Source organism: Akanthomyces muscarius, chromosome 3, assembly GCF_028009165.1.
Source record: "Akanthomyces muscarius strain Ve6 chromosome 3, whole genome shotgun sequence".
In the NCBI taxonomy this organism is placed as follows: domain Eukaryota; kingdom Fungi; phylum Ascomycota; class Sordariomycetes; order Hypocreales; family Cordycipitaceae; genus Akanthomyces; species Akanthomyces muscarius.
In genome coordinates this window covers 4,004,158-4,029,710 of record NC_079243.1, presented here as the reverse complement: position 1 = coordinate 4,029,710, position 25,553 = coordinate 4,004,158, and the positions used below count along the sequence as shown (strand labels likewise).

Genomic DNA, 25,553 nt, shown 5'->3' with positions numbered 1-25,553 from the left:
AAACGCAACTAAACAAAAAAAAAGCACTCTCTTGATAAGCTCTCGGCTTTGTCGGGTTACATCTTGTTGTAATGCCCAGTGCAGCGGTACACAGGAGCATCCAAAACGAATTCTTCTCTAACAACTTGAAAAAGTGCACAAACACCGAAGAAATAGACAAAGAAATGCAGACCAGAAGAAACAGGAGAGTATGAAACAATACGAAAGAAGAAAACTATGAAAAATCAACCTAAACCCCTGACAATGCTAGATGAATGACAGTTGAAGACGAAGAAAGAAAATAGACATGTGCTTGGGTTGAGGGCAGACTTGGCCGGTCAGGGGCCAGTTTACCAGGTGTCGACTCCGAGACCGCGTCTTTCGCAGTAGCCGGGCGCCTTGGGCTGCGAGTTGGCCCAGTTCATGACAGTCATTGAGGTGGTGTAGGCCATGGCGCAGAAGCCAAAGATGCAGAGGGCTATATCCGAGTACTTCCACAGGCGGCTTCGGGCGACGGCCCTATAGTGAAGGAGAGGCTATAATCGCAACGTTAGCATGGCGCCTCCTTATGTACATGTGAAATACTGGATTGGCTTACAGGATAGAGGAAGACGAGCGGGATGCAGGCAAAGTTGCCGACCAGGGCGACAAACTTGTCGAGGTTGTCGGCGCCGCCCCAGGCAATGCCCGCGCAGAGCATAACGACAAAGAAGCGAAACACATTCTTCTGCCACTTGATGTACGGGTTGTACTTGCCGCTGCGCGTAAACAGCTCCGTCTCGACGATGCGGATGGCCGGGAAGATCTGCAGCGGCGTCGAGAGCAGGATGGCGACCGAGTACAGGAGCTGCACAGTGTTGACAAACTTGTTGTCCTGGGGCAGGTTGAGGAGCACGACCGTCTCCGTCTTGGAGCCGTACGCGGCGTAGGAAAAGGCGCCCATGGTGGTGAAGAGGACGGTGATGATGATCATGACGAGGAAGAGGACGCGCGGGAACTTCTCGGGGTGCTTCATGGACTCCTGGATGGGGATAATCAGGCCGATGCCCTCAAAGGTAAAGATGGCGGTGCCGATGAACAGCGTCCAGTCGCGCTTGTTGAACATGATGATGTCGGCGAGGCCGTCGGTGGCTAGCGTCAGCACATCGTAGTAAAAGAGGTACCCGAGGCCGATGAGGATGAACGCATCGGCAATGAGCGCCGTGAAGCCGAGCTTGCCAATGTCGCGGAGCAGGGAAAAGGGCAGGAAAATGACCATTTGCATCAGGATGAGGTACGGGATGCTGATGGACGTCTTGCAGTCCGATACGGCCTTGATGAAGGCCTGCAGGTTCTCCGAGGTAAACACAATGTAGGCGGCCACGAAGCCAATCTGGCTCAGGACAATGGAGAACAGGATGACGCTGCGCATCCACTTTCCGTAGAGGATGCCACCCATGTCGCCAAAGGAGCCGTCAATCTTGAGGCGCGTCGAGACGAGCAGAACGAAGCAGTAGTAGCTCAGGAGCGCTACACCGAGGAGCACGAGGTTACTAAACAGCATGCCTCCGCTGAGATAGGCCCTGGGCAGGAACAGGACGCCGGTGCCGACAAACGACTTGAGCAGCAGCAGTGCCGCGTTCGTGGGGCTGTTCTGGCCGCTGCCGCCGCGCGTCTTTCTCCTGCGCTTGCGCTTGTTCGGGGGCAGCAGCGCGCTGTCCTCCATAGGTTCGCGCTCATTGTCGGCGTCGTCTTCGTAGTCGTCGCCAAAGTACTCGTTGGGGCCGAGCGCCTCGTCGTCTTCTTCCAGTTCCTCACCCGCAAAGTGGCCGTATATCGACAGGAATTCCAAAAAGCTCGAGGTGAAGAGGCGTTCATTGGCGGGGCCGCCGGGCGAGGGAACGCCGTGCTCGGCCTCTGAGACGTTGCCGGGCGGGCTCTTGACGTTGCGTCGTAAATGGTCTCTGCGGAAACCGCCGGGGACTTTGATGGCGTTGATGTCTTCCACCTCGTTCTCGGGCTCGGGCCGCGAGTGGTCGAAGCTCTGACTGCGATGCATCCGGTTCTTAGCCTCGGCCTGCTCAGTCCACTTGTAAATGCCGCGGGTCACGTCGCCGCCCTGGAGCCGCAAGCTGGAGAATTCGTCCTCGTTGAGGCCCGCGCCGCCGACCTGCTCGGGCTGCTTGCCCTTGATGGTGCCTTGGATCGAGGATTCCTCCGAGGGGCCGGCCTCGGCTTCGCTGGGCTGCACCAGATGACGCTTCACAATCTCGGGGTCCTCGTACGGCCCTGTGCTGCCTGGGCCACCGCCCGTACCACCTCCGCCCATGTACATGCGTCTCGAGTCAAACGAGCCATAATTTGTGGGCGTGGCAGATTGCAGATTGAGATTGGCGGGCGAGAGAGGTCGGCCCGGGGGCGGCGAGGCGATGCGGACGGGCGGCGTGCCGTGTCGTTGCGGCGTCTGGCCTAGAGAGTCAGCGAGCGCGGCGGCGAGGGCCGAGGTGCCGGGTCCCTGGCTGTAGGAGCCCGTCGGTATGCTGCTGCTGCTGTCGTTGTCAAAGGCCCCAGGCTTGGGCGAGCCGCTGCGGATGAGGGACGGCGTGTCGGCCGGGACGGGAGCAGCCAGGCGGGCGGTGACTTCATCGCGTGGCAGCGAGGACGAGTAGATTTGCTGTGACATGGGCGACGAGGACAGTGGCGGCGGAGTCGAGTCGGTTCTGTTTCTCGAAGGCGACGTCATGATTGCGGTGGTGTTTGGGAGGTTGTCGAGCCCAGCTTATCGCATGTTTTTGCAGCAACGAGAAAATGAAGATGCGGCGGACGTTGGAGAGGTGCTGGAATGGAGAGGCGGTCCGAGCCAAGGTGAGCACAAAACGAACGGGTGTGCTGTGGACGGGCGGACGCTGGGGGAATCCAATGCCTGGCAGCTGTTGATGGCAGGGCTCGATGGCAGGGGAAAACGAAGCTCTCTCGACTTGACGTCGTAACCTGTCAATTGGAGTTGTGGGAAGTAGAACAAGAAGACAAGGTAGCGGGTCCGAGAAATACAGGTGGAACGAAGCTTTTGTGGTTTCTTGGTTACCTTGTGCCGTTGCGCATCCGGTGACTGGATCACAGCGGCGCTAGTTAGGTGATAAGGCAGGCCTGAGAGGGTACATACGGACCGCCAAAGCCTCAGCCACCACCGGCAGAGAGTTAAGACCCCGACCAGTGGTTAAGAACAAATGCACTAACAAGATGATATTTTTCCCTTGCAATTTCTTTTGACAAGGCCAGCCTCGCGGTGCCTGACCTTCCTGAACCAGAAGCGCCGACGTGGAGGCGAGGCGCTGTCGAGCTTATTATTCAGGCACTAGAAGGCCTGTAGATGGGGCGGTTTGAGTAACAGATACTAATTCTGCGGGAGGATAGGCCGTGACTGGCCTTTTGACAGCTATGGATTTTTTTATAGGCCGATAGCCCGGCTTGTCGGCCTATTGTCAACTGTATAAATGCGAGACATTGCCATCAACAGCCAGCTGAACACTCGTGCGGCTTATCGCCTCCCACTTGTCTCAGCTATCTGTACCGTGCTGGCGTGGTATGGCACCATCGAATCATCCCAGCTTGTGTTGCAGTCAAGTGCGCCGAGCTGCAGCCAGCACGGGAAGATTGTTTCTGCATTTGTTCTAATTACGCATATTTTTTTTACCTGTATGGATAAATATCCATGTTGATGTGCTTGGTACAGGAATATCGGCGGGTACCAGAACCGACCTGGAACGACCCCACGTTGATGAACGAGGCGGTGCCATTCGATCAGGCCCATGAGCGGTGTCTTTGGCTATAATAGTTGTAGTTACACAATAACAAAGTTTCGACTATTTGCATGTATAACACGGGCAATTTTCTGGACATGTTCAAGCAGTCGGGAGGAATCGATACTTCTGACGGTGTCACGGCTCGCCGCAGCGCCACAAGCAGTGCCTGATTCTACGTGCCACGGGCGTCGACTCGAGCACCAGCCTCACGGTGGTTATAATACGCTGCCCGTATGCTTATAGTCGACGGCTATCAAATATAAATTGGCATCAGCTGTGCTGTTGCACGAGAGCCACCTGGCACATCTTTCCCCAGACCAGGGGGGTTTACCCTAGATGCCCGCACCGGGTGCAAGATCGCCGCGACGCTGGGCTTCGGCTCTTGTGACTTGGCCCGTGAATGTGGACGCCATGTGTGTCATCTGTCCCATCACACGCGTGCGGGAAGATGGTGTTGTATATCCCCGGATTACCGTAGTAGTGGCTGGGCCAACGTCACTGAGCGTCGGGCGGCGGCGCACTAGGGAAGCCTAGTCGATGCTAGGGATTGGCTGGCCGCCGCATGACAGCGGACGGTGAGACCCTACCCGCGTCGGTGGTGGAAGGGCGGTTGAATTCGGAGCCTTTTTTGTTGATACGAGAATGCTTGCGGGCCGTGGTGAATGCGGGATGTGCTGATGAAGGAGTTATATGTCACGTCGTAGAGCGACAGTGATGACTGAGGCAACATGAAACGCCAAATAGCTCTCTCGAGCCTCAGCGTGTATTTGCAGCAGGCAGAACAGGCGTTTACCGTAGTGATTCTTCATAGGCCCTTATTTTAGCTGAAGGAGCTTGCTTGGAAGCCCGCCAAACGCGGGGTCGAGCAGCTTGTGCACTGTACCAGGAAGTCTGTAACCCCCGCAGCTGTCCCACTGCTTGTTGCCGATGCCTGGCAGACTCTCAGCCAGCATAGGCAGCCTGAAGCGAGTGGCTGTGACGACTCGACATGATTGGCAGCAGATTGGCAGCGACAAGAAAGCACCGGCCCTTGAAGATGGTGCATTGTTGATACATTCTTGGGCTATGCGTTGCATTGCACTGCGATCCCTATTTTGCCGTTTGAAGGACCTGCAGACGTGACTGTCCTGCTCTAGGTCAACTGAATGTACAAACTCTTAGTCCGGCATAGCGATACTAAGCACCTAAAGTCCAACAAGTTAGTACACCGTAGGGAATACTTGGTGTTATTTTCTGTCTGTGGTATACTGCGAGACATTTGATATTGGCGTACAAGGATAATGTTGCCGTTGCCGTTGACAAGTTGTTAAGCAAGATGTGACTGCCGACCCGATCACCCCAATCCTCCCGAAGGTAATCGTGGCCGCATGCGAGTTGAAGATCCGCCTTGTCTTTAACAAGATGTGCAAGGCGATCGTTGTCGGTGGCTTGGTAACCACCGCACTCGGCGAGACAAGTGGCTGCCGAGACCAAGACCTCAAGGGCATTGGTGGCACTTCGTTTGCTCGAGGGTTCCGCAAAGTCTACCCTGAGTGTTGTCTAGTTTTTCAAATTTCGTTGATTATCTCTTTTCTTGTAGCTTCATGTAACGCCTTGTATAATACTTCATACCCCTGACAACGCGGTGGAACTCTTCATGCTCTTCAGCCAAGCTTGCAAGTTATTGAGATGCTATAATCCAGGCCTGATTATGTATTAAAACATATCCATTTTTGCTATTCTAGCTGACAAGACGGTGAGGTTGCCATCAGCTTCACGTAGCAGCCAGATCCCACACTAGTTGTCGAGGTGGTTAGCATCTGCGCCTTGGCACGAACATAGCAAGCCATGGCACCAAACCCCGAATTCCAGGGTTCGTATTAATTTAGTAGTCAATTCTAAAGGGTTTCCTGAATTTATACTTTCGTATTTCTTGTCAATACGCACGCGGCCTGCTCTAGCAAACGCACTAGCACTGCTTCCATCCACCGCAACACGACACAATCGACCACTAACAGCCCCCGTAGTGCCACAAATCAGCACTGAAACGGTGAAGCCACAGGCGTCGCCGCCGCACTGTAAATCTCCATTCCAGGCTTGGCACCCGCCAAACAAAGCGCTGCATCTCATCCACTGAGGTCATCGTGCAGCACTCTCCCTCCCTCCCTCAACCCTTGGGCATCGCGGATCAAACGGGAATCCTGCTCTCGGGAATCACCGCTCCTTTTCCGAATTATCCATCGCCGCCGTCGCTATAACTATAGCTTGTCCCGCCATCTGTCATCCCTGCTCCAATCCAGATTGCTTTCTCGATCTAGTCTGTCCGTTCAAACGACGCGCAGCTTTGCCATGCCCACGCCACAGCTATAGCTCTCTCCCTTTCCTGCATCGCCCAAGCCCGCTGCACCATGCCGCAGCCTCTAGATCCCGTCGGCGATGGCGCGCCCCCGGAAGAGGCGAAAAAGCCGGCCAAGCTTGGCTTGACCTCGGGCGTCTTTATTCCCGTTTTCTTGAATATTCTGAGCATTCTCATGTTTTTACGTTTCGGCCTGATCTTGGGACAGGTTGGCTTCCTCGGTTTTCTAGGTGCGACCTTCCCCGCAAATTCACACTGCAATGCACGATCGACTGCATACCTTGGCCAATTCTGGTGACACATGCTGATGTACTCGCAGGGCTGATGGTCACAGCATACTGCGTCGATTTACTAACTACCCTCTCTCTTTCTGCCATCGCGTCGAATGGAGAAGTCAAAGGTGGCGGCGCCTATTACTTGATATCAAGGTCCCTCGGACCCGAATTTGGCGGCTCCATTGGCATCCTGTTCTTTCTCGCCCAAGCTCTCAATTCTGCCATGAACTGTGTTGGTCTGATCGACTGCATACGTCTCTATGTCGGCCACAGCTTCCCGCAAGGTTACTGGACGAGCTATGGACTACAGACTGTGGCTCTGGCACTCTGCACCGGCTTATGCCTTTTGGGCTCTGCCGTTTTCTCCAAGGCCTCGAATGCTCTTTTGATCATCATGACAGTGTCAATAATCAGCATTCCTATATCCGCTGCGCTGAAGTCGCCGTTTCGAGACGTGGAGAGCGGAGTCGAGTTCACAGGCCTGAGCTTCCAAACGCTTAGCAGCAACATGCTTCCACCACAACACAGCGTCGCCTACCAAGGCGTCAAGACCTTTCGTGACCTGTTTGGAATTCTCTTTCCGTAAGTTCAACATGAGACAGATCACAGTGCCGCGCGCTAACACGGGAAAAGAGCCACGTCCGGCATCTTTGCGGGCGCCTCCATGTCTGGCGACTTGAAGAACCCTAGCACTACGATTCCTAGAGGCACACTTTGGGCTATGCTCGCGACGTTCATCGTATACTTTATCGTCATTGTGTCCATGGCGGCCTCTACTACACACGATTCCTTCTTGGCAAACGCAAACATCCTCTCAGCCATCAGCTTGTCTAGCCCAATCATTTTCGCTGGTGAATGCGCCGTGACGTTCTTCTCTGCGACGATGGGAGTCATTGGCGCCGCCAAACTCTTCCAAGCCCTCGCCAAAGATAAACTGCTGCCGGGACTGTCGATCTTCGGCAAGGGCACAAAAAAGGCGGACGAGCCTATCCTAGCTGTTCTGTTGACATACTGCATCGCCCAAGTGGCTTTGCTAGCAGACTTGAACCAAATCGCGACACTAATTTCCATGGGCTATCAGGTTTGTACACTAAATGGCAACGGCTTTGGAATCTACTAACAATATAGATGACATTTTTCGTCATGAATCTTGCATGCTTTCTGCTCAAGATCGGCTCCGCTCCCAACTTCCGACCTGGCTTCAAATTCTTCAGCTGGCAGACTGCACTCGTTGGTAGTCTTTTGTCTGCTGCGGCTATGTTCTTCATTGATGAGACCTATGCCGCTATGGCTATCTGCGTCTTGATTGCTACCTTCCTCATCATTCACTACTTGTGTCCTCCTAAGCGCTGGGGCGATGTGTCTCAAAATCTCATCTACCACCAGGTGCGAAAATACTTGCTACGACTGAAACCCGAGCACATCAAATTCTGGCGTCCGCATATCATCTTACTCATCAACAATCCGAGACGCCAAGCTCGACTGATTCAGTTCTGCAATTCACTGAAAAAGGGCTCGCTCTACATTCTCGGTCATGTAATCGTTACAGACGACTTTGATGCGGGAGTCCACGAGGCTCGACTGCAGCAACAAGCGTGGACAAATTACATATCCGAGTTCTCTAGGATCAAGGCATTCGTGCAACTGACCATGTCGCCAACCATAAACTGGGGCGTCAGAAACTTGATCTTGTCCGCCGGCCTGGGAGGCATGCGCCCGAATATTGCCGTCATTGGGTTCTACAATCTGGATGATTTGAGACAGACGAACCCAGGCGTTTCGGTTCCCGACTTACCTCAATCCCCTGCTAAAAAGATGCGCAAGCCATCAAAGTCCGAAGAGAAGACTTTACTCAAGAGGCGACGCGGCGATACCTCAGCTAGGCTCTTGGAAGGTGTCTTGCCCACGGACGTCATTCGGACAGAGCAAATGATGAACGTCACAGAATACATGACTATGCTCGAAGACCTGGCTCTCAAGTACAAGCTGAACGTTGCTGTTGCAAAGGGATTTGAGAAACTCGAAACGCCGCGCTCCGACGGGTCCAACATGAAAAAGTACGTTGATCTTTGGCCAATTCAGATGTCTGCAGAAGTTACAGCGGATGGGAAGAATCTTGTGACCTCAAACTTCGATACATACACTCTCATCCTTCAGCTTGGACACATTCTGCACTCTGTGCAGACCTGGAGGAACGTATATACCGTTCGAGTCATGGTTTTCGTCGAATACGAAAGCGAGGTTGAGGAAGAGTTGGCTCGTGTCAAAGCATTGCTGGAGAAGCTACGTATAGACGCTACAGTTTTGGTATTTTGGCTGGCGTCTGGCAGTCTCAAAACTTATGAGCACATCATCAACGGCAGTACCGCCGATTTCGACACGCAGATTGTCGTCAACGAAGCATTAAAGAACGAGGAATGGTGGGATGAGTTGCAGACCTACCGAGGAAGGACGGACCTTTCTGAAAGCCAAGAGATGACACAACTCACCCATATCCTTGATTCAACGTCAGGTCGCCGTGGCTTGTACAATCCACACGAAGAGAATGGCTTTGACCAGCGCCGCGCCAGTGTCGTGGCTGGGATGGCTGAGATTCCAAAGAAACCTGACCTTGCCACGTTGTCTAAAATGGGTGTCAGCATGGGTATCCATACCCACCATCTGAAGAATGAAGTTTTCGAGGAATCAGACTCAGATTATACGACAGACAGCGAAGACGAAGACGCGAAGAGGGAAGTGGAGATACAGGCACCCTATGGCTATCCTCACCCTCCGACTCCTTATCCGCTTGCCGCGGGCAAAAAGCAGCCGGAGCAACAGCCTCTACTGGAAACTGCACTCAAGCGGCGCGGACGATCGCATAGAAAAGACCACTCTGGAGGATCCTCTGCAAAGAGCGAGGCCGCTGCACAACCCTTGATGCAGCCTTTGTCGTCTGACACACCGTCGTACGGCACTATCGCTACATCTTCGACCTTGCTTCAGCCCGAATCAAGCTTGATTTTGTCCTCAAGAACGCCAAAGATTCCAGAGGTGTCACGAACTGGTGCAAGTGACCCCGCGACTCCTGCAACGGGGGTTAAAGCTACCGATGAGACGGACAAGCCTGCCAAATTCCCAACGCTTGAGCCGCTGCTTGTTCCGTCCAATGCCCCGGCCAGAAAGGCAGACTCTCGAACCACGAGCCCGAACAGGCAGGAACCAAAGACTCCGAGAACCGGTGCTAATACTCCGGTTAGGCCTGGGATGTCACGCCAGTCCTCGGCTGTCAAGTTCTCCAGCCGTCCTGTTCCCGAGACAACCGTTACAGGCGAAGATTCACGCCTCAACTTTGCCCAGCCAACGACCGCCGGTGCCTTCGGCCCGGACGCATCTCGTTCCGAGCGGCCTGCGCACTCCCGTCAATCCTCCATGAGCAAGTTTCCCGGTCGAGGCATGCCGGAGAAGAAGAGGCCGAGCCTCCTACCCGTGGACGGTGACGGCGCTGCTTGTGCCAAGACTATTAGTTTTGCAGAGAGCCCTGTCTACCAGTCCTCGGGCCCCTCGACGCGTCATCACTCGCGCCACGGCTCGCAGTTTTCGTACTTTGGCGACGTCGCGTACGATATTCCCGAGGTCAAAGACGCGGCAAATCAAGCGGCGGCTGAGATGGGCGGCTCGCCGTACTCGACGCAGAGCGTTGCCCTGTCGTTCAACGACCTGCCCAGTCGCGCGCAGCATCTCATCCTCAACGAGCTGATGCGCCAGCACTCGAGAGACACGGCGGTGCTGCTGAGCACGCTGCCGATTCCGGCTGAGGGCACGAGCGGCGACGAGGCGGCCACGGTGCAGTACTTGTCCGATGTGGAGGTGCTGTGCGCGGAGCTGCCGCCTACGCTGATGGTGCTGAGCAATAACATGACTGTCACTGTGAGCTTGTAGCTGGATCTTGTTTTGTTAGTTTTGTTTTGCATGGCTTGGTATACTGTGTTTATTTATTCTTTTGCCGTCAAAGGACGGTTGCATTTCTAGCTTGTTGCTGTTGGAGAATGATTTTCCAGGCAGTGAAGCGCGTACATCTACCATAAATTGCATAGCGAGGTGTTATTCTTAATCAATTTTCTGCTTCTTCTCCGAAACGCTTTCATTTTATTCATTTTGGGGTTGTGTCATTTATCGTCATGCTCTCTTATGGGTTGTGGTCTATATGCCAATCTATTCAGGTCCTATTTAATCATGCCACCTCGTCTCTCTCTGCGGCGTTTCCTCATAACCATTCGCTCTTCGTTCCAATCGTTTCTCGTCACAGTCTCTATATTCTATATCTATATCTATCAATGCTTTTCCTTATAATATTCTCTTGACGACCAGCTCGCCGTCGCCAGACTCGGCCTCGACCAGCCCGCCGGCCGCCAGCTTCTTCAGCCACCTGGCGCTCTCGCAGCGCGCCAGGATCATGGTCATGCGCAGCGCCGCCTCGTGGCTGCTCGCGTGCTCCTCGAGCGATCCCGCGACGGGCGTAAACGTCCACCGCCCAAACGCCCAGTTGAGAATGTAGCGCCCGGCGGGGCTGTCGCCCGGCGGAGGCACGTCGGCGTCGGAGTTGCGCGGCGGCGCGGAGAGCGTGGCGACGGCCTTGATGCGGTAGACTTCGTCCTTGGGCGCCGATGTGAGCAGCTTCTGTAGTTTATCGGTGGAAATCTTTGTGGAGACGGCGTCGGTGCCTTTGAGCTCGAGGGAGACGACCTCGACTTCGCTTTGGTGGTCGTGGGCGTGGCTGTCGCCATTGTCGTGGCTGTCGCCGTTTGCATGGCCGTTTTCTTTCTTGACGTCGCCGTCGGTGAGCTGCTGCGCGAGACCGCCGTCGATGCCGAACACCAGATCCATGTCGATGAAGCCCTTGTCGCTCTTGACCTTGGCGACATCTACCTCCAGATCACCGACCCTGTCCAGACACTCCTCGTAGCGGTCCTCGCCGGCCGACTCCCACTTGTTGAACACAATCAGGTCCGTGTATCTTGCCTGGATCTTGGCCGTGTAGCTCGTGTCCTCGTAACCTTCCCAGTTCTCGACGTCAATCACGCTGACGACGCCGTCGAGCACGTAGCCGCCCGTCTCGCGCGCCAGCCGGTTGATCTCGAGGGCGAGCGTCGCGGGGAACGCGGACCCGCTCGTCTCGATGAGGATACGGTCGGGCGACACGGTCTGCCGCAGCTCGGCGAGGGCGGGGCCGAGCTGGCCGACGAGGTTGCAGCAGATGCAGCCGTTAAGGAGCTCCTGCACGCCCGAGATGTTGGAGCTGGACGCGAGCTGGGAGTCGACGGCGAGGTCGCCGAATTCGTTCTTGAGGAGGGCGAGCTTGTAGGACGGGTTCTTCTTGCGGAGCTGCGGTATGAGGCTCAGGATGAGGGTGGTCTTGCCGGAGCCGAGAAAACCGGTAATGATGGTGATGGGGATGGGCGCCATTTTCGCGCGCGGGAGCGAGGACGATTTCGAAAGGGAACAGAGGTAGACAATGCGGGAATTGAAATGGCTATATACTGAAAAGAATGGACACCTCGAAAGGACAAGCGTTTGAAAGGGTTCAGGGGTGGTGGTGGTGGTGGTAGAGTTCAAGATAGAGTAAGAAACGGCTTTCGCCAAGTGTGCCCCTCCACCCTCCAAGAAAAACTGTTGGTGATTGTTCGCCGACGCCATGCTGGAGGGGCAGGATCGGCTGTGGATTGACGTCATGCTATCGCAACATCAATGCGACATGTCGTGCGTTTAATTTAAATCGAATCAAGTCAAGTCAACTTCTACAACATCCCAGCGACTCTTCTCCTACTTGTCTACAATTTTTCTTCATCCTAGCTCAACAACTTTTGGACTGAATATTCCGTCATCATGGCGCAAACGGACAAGATGCAACCACCGGCGGATCGGCCGTACAAGAAGCACCTCGACGAAGCGGCAAGCCATCAGACGGACGACTACCGTGAGCCAGGTGTGATTCAAAAAGCCGTCGAAAAAGGTGAGCTGTCTTGCGCCTAGCAGGGTTGACTGCAGATGATGGATGGCGCTGACGAGGAGCAGTCTCCGAATACATTCCTGCGGCAGCTGGTCCCCTAGAGCAGCTGACAGGCCACCAAGCGGCGGCGACAAAGACGGAAGAAGCAGAGGAGGCGCCTGCGCCGGACCCGTCGCAGCAGCCAGCACGACCAGTGCATGATGAGCATATTGAGAATTTCGTGAGGGAGCAGCATCGGCAGGATGGTAGCAAGATTTTGGAGGGGCATAAGCAGTAGCTGTATGCATTGGGGAGAAGGCTTGGCTGGAAACCAAGTGCGAGAATTGCCCTTGAGAAGATTTGCACGACGAAACAATTGTGAATAAATTGCACCTTGAGCTTTTGCTTCGCTCTGAGCTCGCGTGACAGACGGACCATGTCGCATACGCGCAGGCGCGGACCAGCGGTTGCGTAGCATCACCGGAAAAAGTTTTTAAGTTTGTCGTACCTATCAGCGCAGGTCTGACGGGTGCCAAGATTTCGGTATCAGGCATGTTAAATCGACGCGTGTCATGTATACAAGTCTACGGTTGACACACAAAGGTGATCGCAGGTGATGAAATGTCCCCCCTTCTTGGCATTATCTCGCCTACAGGTTCAGAACGACAAAAGTCGAACCGATCTTGCAAGAAATTTCCTATATCCAAGGGTTTCTTCTCTTCTGAGCGAGTTCCCCGAAGGGAACTGGCAACGCGACACCGTAGGAGGTTCTGGGTGAAGGTCGTGGCTGCTCAGTTGGCTTTTTGATAAAGAAGAGAAAAGAAGAAAAAAGCCAAAAGTTGGCAGCGCTGCGACGCGGCTTTATAGGGAGAGAAATTCTTTGCGGTGCGGGATGGCAGTATTCAACGCTAGCCTATTTTGGGTAGCCCGCTCTGTGCTGTCTATACAGTAAGGTATGTGCCTGTGCTGCGCCCCCAAGGTGATAAAATACATCGCGGGCACTGGAGTAGACGCTCGCTTTAGCCACCGTACGTTACCACATCGTGTTGAATAAATAAACTCTTATAAAGGTGATTCTTTATATGCAGAACTACTGACGAACTGGTTTATATTTATTTTGAGTTTTACAGTAGCTGCATCCACTGGGAATATATCGTGTTCTCTATGGCGTGTCCGGGAGTGGACCGGCAGTCTTTTGTGTCACCTGCTCTGTGCGACCATCCAGTCAAGTCGAACATGCTCTGTACACCAACATGCTCATGCAGGGCTACAAGCAGTTACAACCAGCTATCGACTTAACATGCGAGTGGCAAAGTCTTAGATCGAGTGAAGAACTTTGCATGCACCGATCTCATGCGGATTGACCCTCAGAACAGTCGGCCGTGAATCAACTTCCACCAGCCCATATCGAGAGGCAGTTTCCACTTTGTTCTGTCTCATCACGTTCCTCCTGTTCTTTCCCATTCTTTTTCGCCCTGCGCATCTCTAGGACCGCGTGCTCATGAGGACTAAATCCCAAGAAGCTCAAATTCGACGAGCATGTCACAGGTTTCCGACTTGTGCCTTGCAACAGGAGGTCTGCAGTCGGCACCCCTGTTACTTAGCTAGGCGCCTGCCATGCGCCAGGCCTAATAATGTCAACATGGCTATGCAGACGTTGTTGTGCATATGGACGAGCTGAAAAACGACCCTCCTTCATTACATACACCTGACCCCGCTCATCCCGACCGCTTTGCCTTGCACATCTCGCAACTTTGCAGACTTGGTATATGTTAAAACCGCGAGACATGCTACACACTCATCAAATGGTTTGACAGAGACCTGACTGCCTCCAAGATTCACAGCGAAGGTGCCCCCTACTATACCGCAAGGGTGCAACTCGGGCGCTGCTCCTTGCTAGACATCTTAAATTACATTTCTTTCACCACTTGGCCCAATGTCTGTGTTGAATCCGGCGCATTACACTGTCGCATGGATCGCCCCTCTCGAAATCGAAGCACGCGCTGCCTTGCTGCTACTTGATAACAGGCACCCGGGCGGATTCCCTTTGAGCCGTGGCGATGACTACATCTTTCTACCAGGCGATGTCTGCGGCCACAACGTCATCATTGCGACCCTGCCCGCCGGCCAGGAATACGGGACTGGTTCCGCAGCTGCGATTGCCAGCCAAGTGAAGAAATGCTTTCCAAACCTCTGGTTCGGCCTGCTCGTTGGCGTCGCGGCAGGTCTCCCGAATTTCTCGCGAACCCCTCCTCTAGATATCCGTCTGGGTGACGTCCTCGTCAGTTTACCAGAAGGCGATAGTCCAGCGCTCGTCGCTTACGATCTGGGCAAGGATACAAACCAAAATGGTTTCCAGCTTTTACACGGTGGACGCGTACTATCTGCCACGGAAACAGTCGTTCGATCAGCCATTGGCAGGATCAAACTTGAAGCGCCCAACGATGCAGTTTTGCTTTTACCTTATTACGAAAAGATAAAAGACGAAGAGCACTCTAACGGCTCATTTGTCGATCCTGGTCAGGAGAACGACCTTTATTATCATGTGGATAATGATGGGGCGGAACGTCTGAAGCAACGCCAACCGAGACCGGATTCTAAGAGAACGCGAGTTTGGTATGGGCCCCTTGGTTCGGGTGACAAGCTGATGAAGAATGCGCGAAAGAGGAACGAGCTCAGAGACAGGTACAACATCATCGGTCTCGAGATGGAGGCCGCCGGAACCATGAATCGCATTGCTGTGGGCGTCATCCGAGGGGTCTGCGACTATGGAGACGAACATAAGAATAAGCAATGGCAGCCATATGCTGCTGCAATGGCTGCGGCGTATGCCAAAGCTGTGCTGGCACAGATCACGCCAGGAACAGTTGTGCAAAGTGAAGAGGCTGCGACGCAGATTCGTCAGTGGATGCCTTCCATATTATATTTACCGACTAGTTCAATATTAACTGACTTTGCGCAGGCAAAGCGAAATCCCTAACCAGTGTCCCCAAACGTCCGCTCGAGGAGAGTTCTGCGATTGAAGCTACCTTCCGATCGACGAGATCTCGTGTAGCAGGCCCGGATATGCAAGCTTCACACAGTTTCACCGCAGATGCTGATATTGGTAAGCAACACCACTATTAGCGGGATAGATTTGTTTTCTAAATGACTACGAACTCCAGGAACATTGACCAAAGAAGAGGAGGAAACGCTCCTGCAATCATTGGCCTTCGATCAGATCGATGACCGTCATAATACTATCGGAATCGCACTCACAGACACTTGTCAGTGGCTGCTGGAAACGTCAAGCTTTCGGGACTGGCTTGACCCAGGAATGCTCGACGAGCACCACGGCTTTCTCTGGATTAAAGGAAAACCGGGAGCAGGAAAGTCAACACTCATGAAATTTGCACTTCAAAATTCTCAAGAGGCAAAAAGAAGTAACATCATATTTTTCTTCTTCAACGCTCGTGGAGATGATCTGGAGAAGTCCACGGCCGGAATGTATCGATCATTATTACTACAACTTTTCGAAAGACTTCCGCAGCTTCGGCACGTACTCAACTGCTTCCGACTTACGATGAAGAATGGAAGCACCCCTCGTTGGACTACTCAGCATCTGAAATCGCTTTTTTCCCAAGCTTTGCACGACCTCGGAGAGTCCCCATTGATGATGTTCATCGACGCTCTGGATGAATGCGACGAGGACCAGATCCGGGACATGGTGGCATTTTTGCAAGATACTGCCGGGAAAGCCCGGCAGAAAAAGACTATGCTGCAAATCTGCTTTGCGAGCAGATACTACCCTGAAATCACAATTGAGAAGGGCATCCATTTGGACATTGGGTCACAGGAAGGGCATGATCAAGACATAATGACCTATGTAAAAAGAAAGCTGCGAATAGGACAGGATAAAACTGCCCGAAAGATCCGCGCTACACTCATTGAGAAGGCATCGGGTGTTTTCATGTGGGTTGTCTTGGTGGTGCGGATCTTGCAGAAGGTCTTCGACAAGGGAAACAGACATGAGCTTGAGGCCCGGCTGCAGACAACACCCAAAGACCTCAACGCTTTGTTTCACGACATCCTAACACGCGACGACTGCCGTCAGAATGAGCTGCTTTGGTGCATTCAATGGATGCTCTTTGCCAGGCACCCCTTGAGTCCCGGCCAACTACGAGAAGCCGTTCTCTGCGGCGCTGCGCCGAATCAGTCGCGAGCTTGGCTTCGCGAGAGAATTGACGATAGTGAAATTAAGCGTTTCGTCATTGATTGTTCCAAGGGTCTTGCGGAGTTAACCAAATCCAAGAGGAACCCAACCGTTCAGTTCATTCACGAGTCCGTGAGAGGCTTTCTTCTCGAAGACGGGCGTCTCCAGAAGTTGTGGCCGGATGTTCCTAACAACCTCAAAGGACAAAGCCAAGAGCGGCTGAAGCAATGTTGCCTCGACTACTGTTGCTTGAGCCTCAATGATGTCTTTTTGGAATCTTTAGTCGGGAAGGAGCCGGCCTCGAAAGTGAAAAGGCCTCGCATAGCAGCGACGCAGACGAAAGGGCCTCATCAATCGGCTACCAGGTCTTCTCCTCGCCGACTTGACCCGGAGAGAAAAAGAAATCGTCAGTTGGCTCTGGAAGCCTTTCCTCTCCTCGAGTACGCTGTTCGAAATGTTTTGTACCATGCAGATGCGGCAGAAGGCGCTGGCGTCGACCAAGGTCAATTTCTCGCATCCTTTCCTCTCTCCGACTGGATCAAGCTGGAGAACGTCATAGAACAATACGTTAATCGTCAACACGGCGAGAATGCCAGTCTTTTGTACATCTTATCGGAGTACAACGCAGCGAATCTCATCAAATGCAGCCCTGACAATTTGTCTGGTTTTAGAAGGGAAGACGAACGATTTGGCCTACCTATTTTAGCAGCACTTGCAACTGGATGTCGTCAAGCGGTCCTGGCGCTTATGGAAGCTCATGCTGACAACCAGCCACGAAAGCATATACTTCACGACATATGTAAACAGTACGCTTGCAGGGGCGACGATGAAAGCCAATCTTATCAAGGACAGCTAAGGCAGTTTTTGAAGAGCGAAAGCGTTTTTTTCAATCTAGTAAGAGGTGGGGACGAGTTCATAGTTGATTTCGCCCTCGCTTCTGCGCAGTGCGATCCAGCCATGGAAGAAGGGAAACTGCTTGATTTGACTAGAAACAGAGCCATGGCTCGGGTTCTTTTCAAGCATGACGCTACTAGTACCGTCCTTTACAGGGACCAAGCCAAGCTGAAAGTATGGGCTGCTTCGCACGGTTTCGCAGACATCTTGCAGGTAGTCCTTGATAGGGTCGGGACTACAGAGACGCCCGAGTTGGGCAACGATGCGCTACTATTAGCAGCCGCGAGAGCAGGTCACACAGGCGTTGTGCGGTTCCTTTTAGAAAGAAATACTCCTGTCGAAGCAAAAGACAGTGCTGGAACGTCACTGTCAGAGGCCATAAAGGGAGGGCATGAAGTTACAGCGCGACTTCTCCTGGATAATGGTGCCAGATTGGAAAATGCTTTGATAGGCGGTCAGCCACCGTTGTGTTGGGCTGCTAGATATTGGGAGAAAGCCACAGTGCAATTCCTCGTTGATAACGGCGCCAATGTTGATGCTGCTGATGAAGAAGGTCGAACTCCACTATCTTGGGCCGCCGAACATTGGAATGGAAATATAGCGCAATTACTTTTTAATAATGGCGCTAATATTGAAGCTGTTGATAGAAACGGTCGAACTCCACTATCTTGGGCCGCCGATTGTTGGAGTCAAGATACAACGCGATTGCTTATTGAAAATGGCGCCAATATTGAAGCTGCTGATATGAACGGTCGAACTCCACTATCTTGGGCCGCCAGATATGGGAGAGAAGCTGCAGTGCAATTGCTTATTTTAAACGGCGCCAATATCGAAGCTGCTGATGCCCGTGGATATACGCCGTTGCAGCGGGCCGCTATCTGCCAACACGGCGGCGAAGTGATTGGCTTGCTTGTTGGAAATGGGGCCTACACTGAAGCAGTTGACATGACGGGTCGAACATCGCTATTTTAAGGCTTTTAACGATAGCAGTTACGCGCACACTCCGCACGCACCGATTGAGAGCGGTACCAATGTCGCGGCTACTGATCTGCTCGACTACTGGCCACTGTACTGCGCTGCTGGGTCGGGTATTGATTTTGTGGTTCGGAGCCTCCTAATCAAGGGAGCCGACTTGGAGGCTGCTGACTGTAATGGCAACACGCCGTTGTCAATCGGCTACTCACTTCGTCCCGATCTCGCGGAAGAATGGTTACACTTGTCGCGCGTTGTTGGGGAAAGATATCAAGCCAGTCAGGGAACTACTTGTGCGGTGCACAAATAGCTTACCTCCTAGTTTCAAGGACAATACTATACTGCAAACAGAAGCGTGTCCTGCCTGGTTGGATCAATTCTGTATTTCGCTGTGCCACGATAAAAAGAATCTGACTATTAAGCTTCTGTATTCAATGACACGTGACTTATTCTGCATCAAGTTTTGCACAAGCCCTTCCCCAGTAGCTCCTCGCCGACCTCTTTCACTAGCTTCTCATTCGGGAAAACCTTTTTCTTGCTCAGGATCGCGTCCTTGGCATCAAGCGCTCTCAAAAGGTCTGCAAGCTCGCCGTTCAGGTCTATACCAAAGACGAGGTGCCCCAGAGACAGGAGCATACCGTGCAACGCCTCCGCCGACTCGCCCTCTTGCGTAATAGCCTCGATCAGCGATGCCGCGAGTTCCACCTCTTCCTCTTCGCATAGCCGCGCCTCTGTCTGCTCCTTGCGCCGCTTGCGGTTCGCCAGCGCGAGGTTGAACAGCAGCGACGAGGCCGCGACGCGCGTGTTGGTGTGGTGGTCGTCCAGGAAGCTCGACGAGATGAGCGCTGTGACTTGCTTGCGGATGGCAACGTCGCCAAAGACAATGTCGGGGAAGAGCGGCGTGGAGAACATGTTGCACAGTGTGTGGAGGGTGACGAGACGCATCGAGTACGGGCAGGCAGTGCCCTTTCTGCTGACGTACTTGACAATGGCGTCAATGGTCTGGAAGTCGCGCTCCTCGGCGTAGTAGGCGCTCACGCGCGGGTCCGTCAGCGCGGCGCGGAATAGGTCGATGGCGGTAAAGACGGACTCGGGCGGGAGCTTGTCCAGCGCTCCTCGTATGCACTGACCCAGAGTTAGCAGACCCGGCAATCGAAAGTCAGCTGGTTGTTGCTTGTCGCGCATTTCTAGAAAGCTGGTGACGGCTTGGATGTCGGGCTTAAGGCTGAACTCGCCCATCTTGATGTGCAGCTTGCTGAGAGGGGGTGTTTTGGGATACAAGACGGGCTCTGCATTTGCGGAAAAGTTGGGCAGTTTTAGTCTATCATGGGCATGCAGCTGCGCGCCCATCTGTGTGAGCAGCTGCGCATTGTCCTGCAGGACTCGTTGGTCAGCGCCCATCCAGCGTTTGAACTGCTCGCCCCGAAAAAAGGCGATGAAGGTCGGTGTGGCGGTAATGGTATACTTTGCGGCAATCTCAAGCGCAATAGAAACATCGACCTTGATAAAGGCAATGTGGTTGCCGTAGTGTTCGGCCAGCTGGTCGTAGAATGGGTACAGTGCCTTGCACGGCGGGCACGTGGGTGACGTGAAGAAGACAACCGAGGCTGCCTTTGCGGACTGGGCCAAGAGTTTGTGATAGTCTTCAATTCTGATAGCGTTATGGACTTGGTTGAGCCTTTGTGGCTTTGTTAAGCTTGCGGCAGTCTCGCCGAGGCCGAGCGGACCGTTCCTCGAGGCGTTCATGCCCCGGGTAAATCGGGGGAGCAACATTCTGCCCATGGGCGAGTCTAGGACAGCCTGTGGCATGCTGCTTATGTATTCTGGGATGCCCTTTCCGATAAGAAAATTGGCAAATGAGTCTGTGAAATTATTACAGTTGTGCTTGAATAGATCGTATTTCTGAAATGCTGTTAACCCAACGCATAATTGAGCTCTTGGACCATGGAATTTACCTCGGCAGTGTAGATTGATCTGACAGAAGTCAAATAATCACGAATGACATCCATGGGCAGCATCGTCGTGCCCAGTCGCAGCCGCTGCATCGGTCTCCCCAGGTGGGATGAGCCAGGGTCGATCTCAAGGATACCGCCATCGTAGACAAACTCGCGACCGCACAGCTCTATGGACGTGTGGTAGATGGCGTCGAGCTGGAACCCTAGAATACCCAAGGACATCTCCTTTGCCAATCCGTTGGTCAGGTCGTATACCAGTAGGTGGACATCCATGCCGACCGGGCCATCCATGTGTCTTGGTAGGCAGTGCGGGGAAACCTGTCTCTGATGAAAAAAGGGATCGTGAGGTTGAGACAAGTGGGAATAAATAGTGAAATGGGCGAGGCTACAACAGGAAAATTGACGGTGAAAAGCAGGAAATTTACGGCCAACGTGCAGCCTTTATGAGGGCAAGGCAGCAGGCGGACTGCGTTGGCTCGGAAGATTGTCGTCACATCCGCTGGATGCGGATAATCGTTATGGTTGGCGGAGTGGCGAGTGCCGGCGCCGCTTGTGGCGCAGACAGGCAACACTAACACGCAAGGCGTATCAGGTATCACAATGGGGCATATATATCTTGCGGATAGGTTTTGCTTCTGTATGTCCTCGTTTTCCTTTAGATTTCGCCAATCCAATACTGAAACCCCCCGTTCTTATAGATCTATCTGCAATGAGTAGTCATTGAGATTGAGAAGACAGGGCATCTGAGTGACGAAACCAAAGCAGAATCTCAAGTTTTCTAACGTCTCCCAAGAACACATCGCATTCGAGTGTCTTATTCTGAAAAAACTCGTAACATTTAAGCAATTACGCAGCATTACAATTGGCAACACCAGTGACGGCTGCGAGTCTCGATTTCGGACCCACTGCGACTGCAATGTTGCCCCTATCGAGGGCGGATCTTCCCCTGAATTTTTCTCTTCAGAGGTTTTTAGTTACCAGTGTGGGTACCACAGGATTCGTACTGTGTAGCTGCCTGCGAAATCGTCTCAAGCGGCGCAAGCACAGTGCGCCTGACTTTTTTGTCTACATGCGGCGCTCCCGATACCACAGGCAAGCGACGCCGTTGGCCAAACACGCATCTCCTCTGATCTCAGCCCAGCTCTGCACTTCTTCCTATCGACTCCTTTACCTTCATTCGTTCTTTACATTCCCTCCTTTATTACCATCTTGTTTGCCCTGTTTGCGCCTCGCTTGTGTGAGCGCGCATCTCGTTGAACAAGATAACTTCTCGTCGTACGAGTCGAGGTGCCAAAAGCCTAATGCCAGGCATCTTGACACCACCAGAGCCCACCTCGAAACGCTCCGACGACCCCCACGAGAAGCCCGGTCGCTACCAGCCCAAGTCCAGAAACTCCGGGTTATTCGCCAAGATGAAGGAATCGTGGGCATCGCAGTCTCAAAAGACACGGTACTTTAAGACGACCGCGATCATTTTTACCATCATCTGCTTGTTCTACTGGCTTTCGCCTTCTGGTGTCGCTGTTCAGCCTTCTGGTGAGTTTGTCGCCTCCGAGTGGCCCTTTGCATTGCTAACGATGTATAGTTTCTCAAAAGCCTACCCCCGAACCTGTCGGTCTCACCACTGGCGTAAACACTCCCGCCCCCGAGAAGCCAGCCGAGAAGCCTGTTGTCAACACTCCGAGCCAGGGCTCGAACAAGGAAGCCTCCAAGCCCGCCGTCGGATCGGACTCCTCCAGCAACGACGCTACCAAGGCTCCCGCCACCGGCAGTAACAGTGCCGAAAGCCACGACTCCAACGACCCTGCCCTCTCGAGCAAGAAGTGCTCGAAACCGTACAGCAAGGACAAAGATCTTGTGCAGTATGTTCTCATGATTGATGCCGGCAGCACTGGCTCCCGCATCCATGTTTACAAGTTCAACAACTGCGGTGCCATGCCCGAGCTGGAGAGCGAGGAATTCAAGATGACCGAGAAGGGCGTTGGCGGTCTCAGCGCATATGTCGACGACCCTGTCGCCGCCGCCAAGAGCCTTGATCCCCTCATGAAGGTCGCCTTGGAACACGTCCCCGAGAAGCTCAAAGGCTGCACCCCTGTTGCCGTCAAGGCCACCGCTGGTCTGCGCCGTGTTGGCCCCGAAAATGCCGAGGCCATTCTCAAGCAGGTCCGCACCCACCTCGAGACGGACTACCCCTTCCCTGTCGTTTCTGCTGAGAAGAACGGTGTTGCCATCATGGACGGCTCTGACGAGGGTGTTTTTGCTTGGATCACCACCAACTATCTCCTCGGCAAGATTGGCACCGAGGAGAAGGGCGAGACTGCTGCCATTTTCGATCTCGGCGGTGGCTCTACCCAGATTGTCTTTGAGCCCCTTTACAAGAGCATCGGCGGCGCGCCCCCCGAGAAGCTCGCTGAAGGTGACCACAGATACGAGCTCAACTACGGCGGTCACAAGTTTGAGCTGTACCAGCACTCGCACCTGAACTTTGGTCTCATGGCCGCCCGCGAAGGTATCCACCAGGCGCTCATCGATAGCCTCGCCAAAAGCAAGGGTTCGGACCAGTCTTGGCTGTCTGAGAGCATTACCCACCCCTGCATTCTCCCCGGATTCGAGCGCCAGGTCAATGTCACCATTGGCGAGGATAAGAAGAAGCACGAAGTCACTTTCAAGGGCCCTAACGAGCCCTCGTCGGCGCAGTGCCGCAGCCTTGCCGAGAAGCTCTTGAACAAAGAGGCCGCCTGCAAGATGGGCCCTTGCTCATTCAATGGCGTCCATCAGCCCGCGCTCGCCAAGACATTTGCCAAGCAGGATATCCTCATCTTCTCCTTCTTCTACGACCGCATGGAGCCGCTCGGCATGCCCGACTCGTTTACACTCCGCGAGATGCACGACCTGACGCATTCCGTCTGCCAAGGCAAGAAGGGCTGGAGCTCGTTTGAGAGCAACCCCAAGGCTATGGAGGAGCTCAACGACCGCCCCGAGTACTGCCTGGACCTCAACTTTATGCTGGCGCTTCTCCACACTGGCTACGACATGCCCATCGACCGCGAGGTCAAGATTGCCAAGAAGATTGACGGCAACGAGCTGGGCTGGTGCCTGGGTGCCAGTCTGCCCCTACTCGAGGCCAACTCTGGCTGGAAGTGCCAGGTGAAGCAGATTGCATAAATTTACAACCGCATAGGAGTTTTTATTTTATCTTTGCTTTCGAGGGGCTATATTATTTTGGCGTTCTTTTACCATAGAAAAGGAGATGTGGCTGGAAGAGGTATTATAAAGATGTAACATCCATGCCGGTACGAAAGGGATGGGTGACGGTGTCGAGGACATTGCTGAAAAATGGCTGTGCTTAATAAACTGCACTTGCGTTTGCTGCTACAATACGGTAGATCCAATAATCAAGACTATGAACAATGAACGTCTCAAGTGTATATATTCTGACATGTACTGTAGTTCGTACTTTTATACAGGCGCCGTCACCATGGTCATGACCTCGTCGAGGACCTCTTCCGGCCCCACGCCCTGAAGCATAGCCTCGACCGCCTCCAGCCTGCTCCCCCATTGCATGCTCCTCTCCTTATCCGGGTCCGTCATGCAGATGCGGTGTAGGTAGACCTTGCGCGCGGCGAGACCGACGAGCGCCGGCGTGACAAAGTTGAGCCTGTGCAGCGGTGCGAGGTTGCGCATGAGCTGGCCAAAGTGCTTGGTGGCGGTGGGCGTGATGCCCTGGTCGACGGCGCGGTGCATGCGCAGAAAGGAGACAATGTTCATCTGGTACCGGGTGACGTCAATGTCGACTTGCACCTTTTGGCCTTTTTCGCGGAGGCAGATGATGTCCTGCGGACGCGTTAGTATTCTCCATATGAGTTGTGAGCAGGTAGGGACATGGGCAATCTCACGTCTTTCGATATCAGAGCGGGTGCTGTCGGGTGCCTGTCCACGCGGACTCTTTTTACAATGCTCCCCGTCGAAGCAGCGTCGTCTTCGTCTGCGTCAGCCTGTTGCTGCTCCTCGACATTGACGAAGCCATGCTCCGGGTCGTGCCAGTGCGCAATCGACAGGAAGTCATTGAGGTGTGGCGTGACGCGCGCCTGGCCGCCGCTCGCCGCCGCCAGCACGGGGATGAAGACAAACTGCTTGGGCGCGACCTGCACCGTCGTGCGCGTAAAGATGCGACGGGTGCGCAGCAGCTCAAGCGCCTGGATCTGGACGGCGTGCGGCGCGCGGTCGAGGTGCCGCGCAATGACAAAGTTGGCGATTTGCGGGCTGGCGGTGCTCCCGCCAGGCGTCGTCACGCCGGTATTCAACGACGGTATGGTTGCTCTCTGCTGTTTTTGTGAAGAAAAGTACGATGCCGTCTTGCCGCCGCCATTGGTGGTGGCTGTGTCTGCTCGCGGCGGCGGCGGTGAGGTCGAGAGGAGCGACGAGGCAAAGTCCTCGAGGGTCGTGGACGGGGAGCAGTCAATGACGGCCCATTCGAGACCGAATGTCTTGGTGGCAATCTAATTTTGGAAGCGTTAGGAGATTTGACTCTATTGGTAGGCCAAAATTGTCGTGGAGGTGAACATACCAGTTGTAGCTCCAGCACCAAGTCGTCAATGGCACTGGCTGGGGTGCTGATGAGGCAGTGCTCGCGGCTGATGAGGCATAAGAGCACGGCGAGCTCGAGGTCACTCAGGTCATGGACTTTGTCGATGAGACCATTGTCTGCCATGGCCAGCGCAGCGTGGGAGACGCCGGGCCCGAGTCCATGGGGTTGGGGATAAGGGAGACGAGGTCCAAGTTGAGGCCGCACGCGAGACTGTTGAGTGAGGCTTCGGTCCGCTGTAGGTTGTGGCGCAACCCGCTACACATCCACTGCAGCCTGTGACGTAGTCAACTGTAACAGGCACCCGGCTTGACTCGTTCCAGCGGGCTGTAGTGGTTTTAGGCCATCACGTGTGGCAGTTTCAGTGGCCGTTAGGGGGCCGCCCGGTGACGAGCCATTGTTGGACGGTTGATGCATCCGGTGCCAGCTCCTGTGTTAGCGCCGCTGCAGCCTGCCCGCCGCCCGCCCGCACCCACCGTCATCCTGCGACCATTGATAAACTAAACCACCTGGGTCCCTCTGCCTATCTGCCTAGTCATCGCCCTCATCCCAACGTGCACCTTGCGACCCAATCTCCTCGCAGACGTGTATTTCCGTGCCTCGAACCTCCAACGAC

At 53.9% G+C, this 25,553-nt stretch overlaps 10 protein-coding genes across 10 annotated transcripts; 5 read left to right on the top strand and 5 right to left on the bottom strand.

The window, feature by feature from the left end:
* Positions 1–329: 329 nt before the first annotated feature.
* LMH87_002710 (uncharacterized protein) lies at positions 330–2,701 on the bottom strand (the record flags this gene model as incomplete). Its single annotated transcript, XM_056194209.1, has 2 exons — positions 330–515; positions 578–2,701. 2 exons carry the CDS (start codon positions 2,699–2,701, stop codon positions 330–332), a joined length of 2,310 nt encoding a protein of 769 aa, XP_056051171.1.
* A 3,447-nt stretch (positions 2,702–6,148) lies between these two features.
* LMH87_002709 (uncharacterized protein) lies at positions 6,149–10,292 on the top strand (the record flags this gene model as incomplete). The annotated part of the gene is made up of 4 exons (XM_056194208.1): positions 6,149–6,326; positions 6,416–6,953; positions 7,005–7,452; positions 7,500–10,292. 4 exons carry the CDS (start codon positions 6,149–6,151, stop codon positions 10,290–10,292), a joined length of 3,957 nt encoding a protein of 1,318 aa, XP_056051170.1.
* A 405-nt stretch (positions 10,293–10,697) lies between these two features.
* Positions 10,698–11,816, bottom strand: LMH87_002708 (uncharacterized protein; the record flags this gene model as incomplete). The annotated part of the gene is made up of 1 exon (XM_056194207.1): positions 10,698–11,816. One exon carries the CDS (start codon positions 11,814–11,816, stop codon positions 10,698–10,700), a length of 1,119 nt encoding a protein of 372 aa, XP_056051169.1.
* Positions 11,817–12,236: 420 nt separating this feature from the next.
* LMH87_002707 (uncharacterized protein) lies at positions 12,237–12,637 on the top strand (the record flags this gene model as incomplete). The annotated part of the gene is made up of 2 exons (XM_056194206.1): positions 12,237–12,363; positions 12,426–12,637. 2 exons carry the CDS (start codon positions 12,237–12,239, stop codon positions 12,635–12,637), a joined length of 339 nt encoding a protein of 112 aa, XP_056051168.1.
* A 1,638-nt stretch (positions 12,638–14,275) lies between these two features.
* Positions 14,276–16,754, top strand: LMH87_002706 (uncharacterized protein; the record flags this gene model as incomplete). The annotated part of the gene is made up of 5 exons (XM_056194204.1): positions 14,276–14,955; positions 15,025–15,239; positions 15,302–15,445; positions 15,504–16,663; positions 16,734–16,754. 5 exons carry the CDS (start codon positions 14,276–14,278, stop codon positions 16,752–16,754), a joined length of 2,220 nt encoding a protein of 739 aa, XP_056051167.1.
* Positions 16,755–18,169: 1,415 nt separating this feature from the next.
* LMH87_002705 (uncharacterized protein) lies at positions 18,170–18,397 on the top strand (the record flags this gene model as incomplete). Its single annotated transcript, XM_056194205.1, has 1 exon — positions 18,170–18,397. One exon carries the CDS (start codon positions 18,170–18,172, stop codon positions 18,395–18,397), a length of 228 nt encoding a protein of 75 aa, XP_056051166.1.
* Positions 18,398–18,853: 456 nt separating this feature from the next.
* Positions 18,854–19,636, bottom strand: LMH87_002704 (uncharacterized protein; the record flags this gene model as incomplete). The annotated part of the gene is made up of 1 exon (XM_056194203.1): positions 18,854–19,636. One exon carries the CDS (start codon positions 19,634–19,636, stop codon positions 18,854–18,856), a length of 783 nt encoding a protein of 260 aa, XP_056051165.1.
* Positions 19,637–19,713: 77 nt separating this feature from the next.
* On the bottom strand, positions 19,714–20,643 carry LMH87_002703 (uncharacterized protein; the record flags this gene model as incomplete). The annotated part of the gene is made up of 3 exons (XM_056194202.1): positions 19,714–19,771; positions 19,863–20,299; positions 20,353–20,643. The coding sequence occupies 3 exons, from the start codon at positions 20,641–20,643 to the stop codon at positions 19,714–19,716; spliced, it is 786 nt and encodes a 261-aa protein (XP_056051164.1).
* Positions 20,644–21,653: 1,010 nt separating this feature from the next.
* Positions 21,654–23,517, top strand: LMH87_002702 (uncharacterized protein; the record flags this gene model as incomplete). The annotated part of the gene is made up of 2 exons (XM_056194200.1): positions 21,654–21,888; positions 21,938–23,517. 2 exons carry the CDS (start codon positions 21,654–21,656, stop codon positions 23,515–23,517), a joined length of 1,815 nt encoding a protein of 604 aa, XP_056051163.1.
* A 294-nt stretch (positions 23,518–23,811) lies between these two features.
* LMH87_002701 (uncharacterized protein) lies at positions 23,812–25,063 on the bottom strand (the record flags this gene model as incomplete). The annotated part of the gene is made up of 3 exons (XM_056194199.1): positions 23,812–24,186; positions 24,249–24,851; positions 24,920–25,063. The coding sequence occupies 3 exons, from the start codon at positions 25,061–25,063 to the stop codon at positions 23,812–23,814; spliced, it is 1,122 nt and encodes a 373-aa protein (XP_056051162.1).
* Between the last annotated feature and the right edge of the window lie 490 nt (positions 25,064–25,553).